This window comes from Oryza sativa, chromosome 3 (assembly GCF_034140825.1).
Source record: "Oryza sativa Japonica Group chromosome 3, ASM3414082v1".
Lineage (NCBI taxonomy): Eukaryota > Viridiplantae > Streptophyta > Magnoliopsida > Poales > Poaceae > Oryza > Oryza sativa.
The window spans coordinates 28,636,355-28,648,556 of record NC_089037.1 but is presented as its reverse complement, the minus strand read 5'-3'; the positions used below and the strand labels follow the sequence as shown (position 1 = coordinate 28,648,556).

General features: G+C 41.0%; 1 protein-coding gene across 1 annotated transcript; it reads left to right on the top strand.

Annotated features, from left to right (window-relative positions):
- Positions 1 to 8,848: 8,848 nt before the first annotated feature.
- Positions 8,849 to 12,001, top strand: LOC4333789 (uncharacterized). The gene is made up of 3 exons (XM_015777058.3): positions 8,849 to 9,423; positions 10,932 to 10,994; positions 11,710 to 12,001. The coding sequence occupies exons 1-2, from the start codon at positions 8,911 to 8,913 to the stop codon at positions 10,950 to 10,952; spliced, it is 534 nt and encodes a 177-aa protein (XP_015632544.1). The 5' UTR covers positions 8,849 to 8,910; the 3' UTR covers positions 10,953 to 10,994; positions 11,710 to 12,001.
- Positions 12,002 to 12,202: the final 201 nt, after the last annotated feature.

The window sequence follows — 12,202 nt, the reverse complement described above, 5'->3', positions numbered from 1 at the left end:
CATTTACCTTTGGAGATGAGATGGAGCACATTTGGCATGTTTAAGCAGTGGCAGATAAGGATGGACCCACCCCCAGAGACAGGCCTTGGGTCGGCCTAATACTAATTTATCGTAATATGTGATCTATTATGAAGGAAAATTGTCTCGGTCCATGGACTTTCTACAATTGGCATAGCAAAGCTGGATTCAGTTTGGGCCTTTTTTACAAAGTAGTTTTGGCCCATTTAAGAAGAGAAAGATGAACACTGCCGTGGCTTACTATCCAAGATGGACCGGTAGGAGCATGTTTTGCTTTATGCCTAAAGCAGTAGGCGATGCGTTTTCAGTTTCGTCCCTCAAGTTTACGTCGAGTCTGTATGATATCTCTAAACTCCAATATCAGAGATGTCAACCCCTCAACTATTCAAAACCATACAAAGTAAATCAATAGGCAATATGGATGCCTAGTTTTTCGCTGACGTGACATCCTAGTCAGAAAAAATTAAAAAAAATATGTAGGGCCTATCCATCGGCCGTTGCCACCGCCGGCTCCCCTCCTCTGGCCGGATCTGGGAGGAAGGGAGGGAGGGGAGGGGAGTGCCGCCGGCTGCTGTGGCCATCGCCTCCGCGCCGCCAGGTTTCCTCTTAGTTGCTGTGCATCTTCGCGCCGTCAGCTGCTGTGGTTGCCGCCTACACCCTCCGCATCACCGGCTAGATATGGGAGTGGAGGGAAAGGGAGGAAGGTGAGGAAGTGAAGGGAGAGGTGGGCGGATGGGTGAGGACTTAGTGTTTGAAGGGTGGTGGTGTGGGTGGTTGGATTTTTGCGGGCTGAGGATTTGAGGTCCCGCCTCATAAATTGATTTTAGTAAGCGTACCTTAAGAGGTTCGCCTATAAAAATAACTAAATTTATGGTATCTTGAGCTATTTTTACAAACGGTGATTTTATAATCTGTCTGAAAAAATAAAATCATAACGTTGGAAAAAATTATTTTTCTAGTAGTTATTATGCGTGTACAATCAGGAGAGTTCTAATGTCTTTCCGCATATCCTTGTATTTAAGGATTTCCTCGACTTCTTTAGATACCAGAGGGAATAGCAAACAATTTTGTTCAGATTTGTTAAAATATTTACAATACAAAGTACTCCCTTTGTCCAAAAAAAGCACAACCTAGGATGGGATGGGACATATTCTAGTACAATGTATCTAGATGTCCAGATACGTTGTACTAGAATATGTCTCATCCCATCTTAGGTTGTGTTTTTTTGGGACGGATGAAGTAATCTCAAAGTGTGATGTCATAAAGAGAGAGTGACTCGTAGGTTAAAGTTACTATCGAGGACAGTACTTCTCAATACATACTAGCTCGAATGTGCAAAGAAAAAAGCACATATATACACAACGACAACGAGGACATTGATAATAATACGGCTTTCAAAAACGAGATTTTTTAGGGGCGTACCTCCAAATATTTTTTGAAAATAGATTATAAACGTATTGGAGATTAAACACGATATCTCAGGATTAAAACCACACATTATGAAGTATATCGCTTAATGCGGCTTTCCAAGCAGTGGCTCGGTGCGCCAAGCTACTTTCCAAATGAGACTTGCATGCACCGCCATGAGGCCATTCTCTTGGTTATTGTGGTTGCTTTGCTCCAACATGAGTCTAAGGTGGACATATCACTACATTGTAAATATCTTAAAATGTAAAGATTTATTGCAGCTCGCATTTTTTATAACAAATCGACTCCATATCTAATTACAAATACTTTATATTTTGGACATTTAGTAAAATTTTGATCATCAATAACTTCTGAATGAAACATATAAATAAAATGTGTATATTGTGAAAATCACACCTCAAATACCGAGAACGTTGAAATGTTGAATCTCTTACCCATTTCTCGTAACAACCCAACGGTTTGAAAAGTGAAAAGATACACTTGCTAACATGTTTTCTCGGCTTTGCTATTTATCAGGTAACTTAGGATTTTCTTAAATCCATCACTTGAACCAACCGTACGTGTTGGATTAAAATTCAACAGATGTGGTTTGATCTTCTACCACAGAACAAGCGACTACCCAGAGCATCTATCTCTCTCGCCAACTAGCTTAGTTAGCTCCAAGTGCTACTCAAGCATATGCTCTCGGCAACCATGGCAGCAAATTATGCGCCAACGGAGTGGATTAGTATTTGAGGTGGAGGGTCAGGGTAGGAGAGCTTGGGAGAGAAAGAGGAGGGAGTGTTGTGAGAGCCTTAGAAGGATGATCATCAGGTCATCAGGACAACGGTGAGCAGTGGATTTCACGGCGATGGCGCCACCGAAGCTATGGGAGGGAGGGTGAGGCAGCGGCAGTCGGAGTGGTGGTGGAGTACTGGGCAAAATGGAGAGTGGTTTGTAGGTGATCGGGGGTGGCAGCGAACCCAGCAACATATGCCTACAGAGACGGAGAGCAAGAGGCGGCATGAGAAAGCTGAAAAATATGCAATCCTCCTGGCTGAGAAAGCCCCTTTGAATTGGAGGAAAAACATAGGAATTTTAGAGGATTACAATCCTATAGGAAAATTTCCTATGAAGCCCTTTGAAACAAAGGATTGAATCATATCCAATCCTTTGAAATTCCTATGGAATGGACAATCCTATAGAGATTTTGGAGGAAATTTAGCAAGAGCTTCAACCTCTTGCTAACTTTCCTTTGAGTCTATCTCTCTCATCCAATTCCTGTGTTTTTCCTGTGGTTCAATCAAACGGTCATTCCTATGTTTTTCCTGCGTTTTGCAATCCTCTGTTTTACACTTACATTCATATCAAAATTCTATGTTTTTCCTATTCCTATATTTTCTCAATCCTGCGATTTAAAGAGGGCAAAATGGAGAGTGGTTTGTAGGTGATCGATCAGGGGTGGCAGCGAACCCAGCAATATATGCCTACAGAGACGGAGAGCAAGAGGCGGCATGAGAAAGCTGAAAAATATGCAATCCTCCTGGTTTAGAAGCTACAAAATTCCTGTAAATTTTCTCTGAACTAAATCTTAATTTCCTGCATCATTATGTGATTAAATCTTAATTTCCTGCAACTTATTTTTTCGAACACGTAAGAGATATGCATATCATTTCATTAAGCAAGTAAAAAACAACTGAAAAAAAAGTCTTGCAAGACACCACACGAGAAAAAAAAGAGGAAAAGATAAAGATGAAGAAACACCAATTAAGAAACAAGTCTATGAGCCCTCTGCCTCAACCCTAACGGCTAGCTCCTGAAGGTTGGCAGCCTCTATATTAGGGGTAGCACCATTACACACGTAGTCATTTCTATATTTTCAGACCTCCCAAGCGACCAAAAAGATCAGAGAATTGAGTCATATTTCTTCATCTTGTTTTGTCTTCCCTCCATCACGCTTGCCCACCACCAAGGATTTACTAACTAAAATAAAATACTTGAGATTGTTGTTAGTAAGAATTTTGTAAGGATAAAAAGTACTTCCTCTGAAAAAAAAAACGAATCTAGAACTGGATGTGACTGGACAAAATCCAATCTTAGATTTATTTTTTGTGGGACTAAAGGAGTACATCCTATTTACATTTATGTTATTACTAGCAAAAATACCCATGCGTTGCACTGAGGAAACGGTTGATAAAAGAGAGCGTGGTCAATAAAAACAGTGTGAGGCAACATCGTGGAAAGTATAAGCGAGACAGCACCTCGAGTCAACACATAAATCGAATGACATATGAAGAAAAGCAAAGGATGAAAACAAAACGCGCGCGGACAACCAAGACTGAAGCATGTATGTGACTATTGGAAAAAAAATATGAGTGACGATTGAAAAAAATATGAATTCTTTAACTAGATACTCCATCATGTATTTACTTATGACCATTCATCTTATTAAAAAATATAGTTATCTTTTATTTTTAATTATAAATTGATTTATCATTAAAGGCTCTTTAAGTATTATTTTATATATTTGTTTTATGTTTAAAATGTTTTTAATAAGACGAATGATTAAAATATTCTAAAGTTACTGGTATCATATATAAAAATATCGTATATAAAAACCAGCGAGAGTATATTTCCATATATAAGAATATATAAGGATACGAATGAGATAGATATTTATCCCAAGTTGAAAGATGAAGCTGTCTATAAACATTACTCCAGGTTTAAAAATAAAGAAGTGCCATATATCAAATATGAATTCACATAAATAAAGGAGATAAAAAACATTTTTATTAACTCAAGGTTTTACGCTCTTTCGATTCATATAATAATATAATATGGTGGTTTTGAAATATTTTCAGATTTGATCACTTCATCTCATTGTTACATTCTGATCTAATTTATTCTGCTTTGGTATGCATGTCCCTCACTTTGCATAGTACCGTGGTCCATGTTTTTTTCTTCTAATTTATTAGTTTCCGTTTTTTGTGTGCAGTAGTTTTTTACTTTGCGGGAGCCTACAGTAAAATAATGGAAAAGGAATAGGAATAGGGTGGGTCGGTTTCCATACTCTAGAAAGAACCACTCTGCTCTAAAAAAAAAGAACTGGTCGGTTTAATTTTCCTGGTAAAAAACCACTGGGTTTTCACATTTTGATCCTTCTATAAAACTTATCCTACAAATAGATCTCTAAAAAAAACTTATTCTAGAAATGATCTTTTTCACGGCGCCAAGGTCCAACATGACGGCGCCAATGACATTGGCGCCGTCCCCATAGCCCTCCAGTGAAAGTTAAGTCACAAATGTGAAGGGGGACGGCGCTAACGTCATTGGCACCGAGGACCAAATTGTATTTTTTTTGAAAAAAAGACCTATTTGTAAATAAAAAATATTTACAAATAGATCATCGGCGCCAATGACATTGATGTTGAGGACCTATTTGTAATTTTTTATTTATAAATGAGTCCCTTTTTATTACAAATAGGTCCTTTTTAAATTTTTTTAGAAATTGGTCCTCAGCGCCAATGACGTTGGCGCCGTCCCCTTTCCCATTACCCATTAGTGACTTACTCCCTCCATCCCATAATATAAAGGATTTTGACTTTTTACTTGCAATGCTTGACCATTCGTTTTATTCAATAAAATTTTGAAATTATTATTTATTTTATTTGTGACTTACTTTATTATCCAAAGTACTTTAAGCACAACTTTTCGTTTTTTATATTTGCACAAATTTTTTGAATAAGACGAGTGATCAAATAGTGCAAGCAAAAAGTCAAAATCCTTTATATTATGGTAAGGAGGGAGTAGCTTTCACCCGAGGGCTGAGAGGACAATGCTAACGTCATTGGCGCCGTCATGTTGGACCACAGCGCCAATGACATTGGCGCCGCGATAAGGATCATTTCTAAAATAAGTTTTTTAGGGGTCTATTTGCTATTTGTAGGATAAGTTTTTCAAAAGAACTAAAAGGTGAAAAATCCAGGAAAAACCACTCATTGGTTCAATTAACCATTCAACGGGGTCGGGTCCGTCTGGATTAGATCGATCCCCTTTCAGTCCTTCGCTACTTTCCAGCAGCACAGCGCCAAGCGCCACCTTGCTTCCGCCTTACACGATTGCCACCACCGCCTGCTTTCTCGACGTCTTCGCATGTGGGAGCCGCTGCCTCCAGGACTCGTCTCCTAATGCACCATTTCCATCGATTGCCTGGCTCCCTCGACAACCCGACATCCAGGAGCTCGCTGTTGAGGGCCACCGCGTCCATGAGGCCTCCGCCCCATCGGAGCCCTGCCGCCGCCTCCTCTCGAACCAACCGCTGCCTATGACCTGTCCCATTGATGGGGAGATGAATCAAACCCGCCTCTGTGAAATCAGGTCAGATTTCACCAATTACTATGTATCTTGTTCTTTCTTGTATTTATAGGGTTAATTTTATTCAAGTTTGAGATCAAATCGAATCCGCATCCAACTTCCTTTCCTATTGAACCTGGTATCCTCCCTGCCTGTCCTTGTTCAATTTTGTTTTTGTTTGTGTCTATTAAGAATCGATGTGGATTATTTGTATTTGATGCGGACTCCTACAAGTTGTGCGGAAGCATGCGGATGACGAGGATGGACGAAAAATTAGATATGGATGACGCACTGAGTCGGTCAAAATTTGGACAGACGAAAAAGTGTGATGAAAGGAAAATTATAAATATTTTAATTAGTTACTAGCAAAATGCCCGTGCTTCGCAACGGGTGAATACAAATATAACTTTATCGCTTCGTATGAAACACACCAGTGAGGTTGAAGAGGTTGAAGAATAAAGCACCTTTGTTCTATCATTCCTAAGGTGAAGAATAAGCCCGTGAGATCTCGATTCCCATTTCTAATATTGCAAATAAGTTTATGTGAAAATATTTATAAACTCGAGGGTAGGCATAGAAAACAATTTAATGAATGACCTTTCACATAATGAAAGGATTAAAATGAAAGTTGATGACGAATCCGAGATATTATGTAATCTGGTCCTCATCGATAGAATATGTTCAATGATGACGAAGGTGCTACTTTAGCCTCTCTCATTGCAACTCACGAGGGATAGTGGTGGCGCTTCCTGAGCCGACCGGACCCCTCAGCGTAACGGAGGTCATCCCGTAGTGCGGGACATCAGTGCTCCCTCGGCCCTTCTCAGCCCTCCCTAGGTGGCAAGGACGGCAGTGCTCCTCTATCCTCTCTAGGCAGGAACGGCGATGGCAGCAGCCTCCATAGGCGACGAGGGTCGTGGCACTCCCCCGTCCTCCCCTATACGACGATGGAAGGTATAGGTGGTGGTTTGCTAAGATGCCACTGTACTCTGGTTTCTTGTGTTTGTTGAGCTAGTCGAATATTTGGTTTTGTTTCTGTGAAGTTGTTGTCTCCCGCTATGGCAAAAAACCTGTATGGTTTGATTCTGTTTGCAACTTCATCTCTTCTCGCTGCTGATTTTTGGTCGCGTTCCTCAAATTTTGAAGGTTTTGGGGTCGGAAATTGTGTGGACCTATTTGCTTTCCTCAAACTTTGAAGCTTTTGGGTCGGCCACAAACTTAACAGATTGGATGCAGTATGAGACATATATTAATTTCCACAGGAACCTTGGGGACTCTTCGCGATCTAAAGTTTTAGACGTGGCGCGGGGAATAAGAGAATCAAGCAAAGCAAAGATATGTGTGTGCAACAAAAGCTAGATGCTGAACCAAAAAATATGTTTTTTTAGAAATAATACTTTTTAATAGAGAATCACCAAAATAGAATTTGACGGACAAAAATTACAAGTATAACACCCTATCGAACAACCAAAGTTCAATAAGGGTACATATTGAACAACCGCAGTTCGACAGGTTACCTGTCAAAGTGCTGATGTTCGATAGGGAATAAAAAATAAAAAAATAAAAGAGAAACTCAATGCACGGCACTGTGTGCCACTGTAGCATGCAAGACCTATTGAACATCCCCATCCCCAGTTTGATAGGCCACCCTGCCGTGCTCTTTCATGTACTTTTTATTTTTTTTAAGTGGACCAAACAACCATGTCGAACTGTTTGACAGGGTATTAAACTTGCGATTTTTGCCAATCAACTTCTATTTTTGTATTTTTTTATTAAAATAGTATTATTTATAAAAGATTAAAAAAATCCCAGAATCCTTACATATTATTTAAGCTAGATGACAGACGAAAAAAAAATAACTCCCAAAACCCTTACATATTTTTAAGTGGTATATAGATCTGCATATACACATATACATATATGACTTTCATGTCTAACCGGGTTGGAGTCCTCAAACAAAAGAAGAAGGAAAGAAAAAAGAAAAAAAGAAAATATAAAAAAAAGAAAAAAGAAAGGGGGAACCGTACCGTTTTCTCCTCCGATGCTGTCGACGTATCTTGATGCAGTACGAGAAAAGCGACTGGTCAACCTTCCTATCCTCATCCTCAGCCGCCGCTCGCACTCACCCGGATCTTCCCCAAACCAACCTTGCCAACATCGAGCATGTGAGCAGTCGCCGGCACACTCTACCTCCTCCTCCTCCTCCCATCCTTCACCTCTAGCCTCCCCCTCCTCTCTACTCAACTACTCAAGTTTCTCACGAGCAAAGTGGAGGCCCACGATGGAGGGCGACCAGCAATGCAGAGCTGGCCATGGGTGGAGGCCGGCGACCACTCCTTCTTCTCTTGGTATGGGCAGCGGTGGAGGAGGTGGAGGGCGCATGCGGCAGAGTGACCGTGGCATCAAGCGATCCCTGGCCGCCATCGATCCAGCGCCAAGCTTGAAGAAGGAGGTCAAGGTGGGGTTGGAATTCCCATATCCGATTTTTGATTGTTACGTGTTGCAGCGCGATCGACCCACTGCTGATTTTATTGTGGTGTATTGGAGTTGTCTTGTGGATTTTTCTTCTGATGATTTTATTTATTTGGTTGGAGTTATTTATTGTGGTCCGATTCATTTAGTTTCTTTTTTTCAGATGGAAATTTGGAATTTGGATATGGTCTTCTCCTATGTATCGTTCTGCTGATTTTTTTTATTGGGTGGATTAGAGTTTAAATCCTTTCAATTTCATGTTTAACTCGGGAAATTTAGAATTTGAAAACTACCTAGATACGGACTACATGCGCGAGGCTGAGATAGACGCACCGTGATGGATGGAGTAGTATTGTGATGATTCTACTTTAGTTCTAAACTTTTTCTTCAAATTTTCAACTTTTTTATCACATCAAAATTCTTCTACACACATAAACTTCTATTTTTTTCATCACATTGTTCTAATTTTAACCAAACTTTTAATTTTGATGTGATCTAAACACACCCTAAACAACACCAGGATAAGGCTGGATCACTGGTCCCACCTGGCTGCCACCATCAGCCATCGCTGTTAACCCAGCGACCAGCGTGGCAGAGCAAACTCTCGCGAGAAACGTGTGCCTGCCTCGTTGTTTCCCTCCTCCCAAAGCCTCCTCACCGATGCCGCCTCCCCTCCTCCTCCTCCTCCTCCTCCTCCTCGGCGGCGCCGCCGCGGCGGAGGAGCCCCCGGCGGCGCCCTCCTCCTCCCCTCCGCCGCACAAGAACGCGACGCTCTCCGAGATCCTCCCGCGCTACGGCCTGCCTCCGGGGCTGTTCCCCGCCAGCGTCACCGCCTTCTCCCTCGCCGCCAACGGCAGCCTCGCCGTCGACCTCGGGGGGCCCTGCTACGCCCACTACGAGTACCTCACCTACTTCGAGCCCCGCGTCACGGGGGTCCTCCGCTACGGCTCCCTCACCGGCCTCTCCGGGGTCAAGGTCCGCCGCTTCCTCGTCTGGTTCGACGTCGTCCGCGTCAAGGTCGACCTCCCGCCGCCCCCGCGCTACGTCTACCTCGACATCGGCTGGATCACCCGCAAGCTCCCCGCCGACGAGTTCGAGTCCCCCCACGAGTGCGAGGACTCCAAGAAATGCCGCCTCTCGTCCGCGCTCGCCACGGTCGCCGCGTGGTTCCAGGTCTGACGGGCTCCTCCCCCTTTGTGATTTCGAGCTGTTTGTGTTCGATAGGTTCTTGATTTAGGCTTGCCAAATTAGTCTCTGGTTAGAAATTAATCTGCTGCCAAGTAGCAATCGAGTTCAATTTCCCGGATTGTGTTATTGTGCCGTCAATTTCAAAGTTGATAGCGGAACTATGCTAAGAATCTTCGCTGTTTCCTGGTGATTGTTTCGTGTCCGACTTGTGTTCTTCCTGGCTGCTCACTCCTGTGGTGGTTAATTTTGACTTCTATATAATTACCTTGAGGTTGCGTAATGCTGAAGGAAACGCAAGCTGAGAGTTGCTTCCTGTGGTAATATTTGACATGGAAAATGAAATATATGGCATATTAGGTTGTTGTAATAAAATAGGGCTATTGTGTATTATTGCATCATGCAGTTGGAATAGTTTAAACAGACACGAGACGTGTTGCACATTGGCTTATGAAAAGAAAAATGCAATTGTACAGAACCAGGAAGGCAGGAAGCAAGGTCGTATTAAGTCAATAAAGCTCGATAAGATGGTACTGTACTACCTTTCACATGCCAATCTTTGCAATACTGAAGTAACTTTTATGTTGAATGGTTTTATGTGTTGTATAAGTGAAAAGAATGATAGTTTGGTAATGGGGAGATTAAGTTCTTGAAGCCTGACCTATGTGTACTAGGGTAGAAAAAATGTGGGTCTAACATGAAAAATGCAGAACTTGATTTCAAGGTTCTGAAGCTACCACAAACAATTGTATTCAGAAACTTGTTTTAGTGAAACTTCTGGAGGGTGCGTGGTGTTATGTATGGTATTTTCCCTCATGGTTGGTAGTAACGGTGGAAATGTTTGCTCAGCTCTCGAAACTTATTATTGATGTGGTAAGAAATGCTTGCATTTGCATTTAATATGAGTAATCCTTATAATCTACTGTTCTGAAGTATTGCTTATTCTGTTTAGTTTATTGGTTGTCATGTACCATACTGAAGTTTATGTGGGTTACTAAATTATGAATTTGCATTACTGACATTCAACTTAGTTTTGTTCTGAGTCATGAATGCTTGTAAGATGTTTCTATGTGACTTTGACATGAAAAGGAGGGTCAAGGTAAAGGTGAAAAGTTATTTATTTGTTCAAGCCTTTCTTGAGCAATGTATTCTCAACAGTATAGCTGTCTAATATTCTCAAAGGAAGATCATTTCATATTTTTTTGTCTGATCAGAAGTGAATTAGATTAATTAGTCTCCTTGACCCTTTTATGGTTAAGAAGAATTATCCAATTCATGCCTAAATACCAACACCTTTGATAAATTAACTCATGAGTTAAAAGAGATTGCACATGGCACATGGCTTTCACCTTTCAGAATTAATGTTGTGATATGGTTGTTTCATGACTCACTGTTGTAGTGTTGTTTGCTGCACATCACCGTTGGTTTCTATGTTATACTTGATTATTCAAACATTTTTGTTGTTTCTGAGTATTTCTATGTGATGCATCTTGCAGAACTTCTTTGCCCAGTTTTAGGGGATGGAGAAGGGATTTGGTCTTGTGACAGTGTTACATGAGGTAATATAGTACACCTATGTCTAATTACATTCACGCAGACATTTGAACTGTTCTTGTTCTCACATTGTGATCTTTGTGAATCATCATCTGCCAAGCACATATTGTTTGTGGGAATCGACCTGGCAATGAATCTATTTTATTCTGCTTGTTTTCAATATTCAGAACTGTTGGACTTCTCAGTGTGATGCTGTATTATTCTTCTGAATCTATCTTGTGATGGTACTTTATGAAACTAGTCATACTAGGGTTCAAGTCAGTAAACACTTTTACTGCCAATTGTCAAGTAACCAGTGTATATGATCCACCTGTCTCTTCCTCTGGCTAAATAAGGATGAAAATAATATGTTGACCAGTTAGGATGTTTCATGTTCTGTTCCACAAACTATATGTGCTTATGGCTGCTGACGGTTTGTGCGAATTACTATTGAGCACATCAAAGCACAGTTTGTGATAACGACATCAGGCTTTCCTAACTACACTAAAACATCTTAAACTCCAAAATGATGTGGTCACTGGTCAGCTGTGCAGTTGGTTGTCTATTTGGCCCCATTGATGGATGCCTAAGTTTTGTTGCAGCATGGCTATGGTTATTTTAATATGCATTGTTATTGTTTCGTAAGCTGTAAATAAATTTTCTGATTATATTTGAATTAATGATTCAGATTATTTATGGTGACTTGGACTAATTTGTACTGGTTCCACCACCTTTCTGTAGCTTCGGGCCTTCCACGAGTGTAGTGATTGCCAGCATCCAACTACAGAAGAATAAGCAGTGGTTGAGATATTTCTCTACAGCTTCTATATTGTCTTAGATGCACATTTGCTCATGCCCGAGAGACACATGATCTTGTGGAGATTTATTGGTCATTTTGATCCATGATACTGGAGCGTGCTCCATGATTCAAATGCAATTACACCTGTTAAGTAGTGATCATTTTATACTAATAGCAAGTAAACTGACATGATGCTCGAGGTGATTAAAGATTCATAGAACATTTTAGCTGATATTCCTAAGTTACACCAGACTAATTAATTTTTATTCTGTTCTTCATTAATTTTGGGTTCTTGTGGTCAGGAGTTTTTTGAAGACGTGATCAGGAAGGCGTGGGATTCTTCTTCTTCTTCTTCTTCTTCTTCTTCTTCTTTTTTTTTTTGGGGGGGGGGGGGGGGGGGTTGGGGGGGGAGAGAGAGAGAATATGCAGTGACAA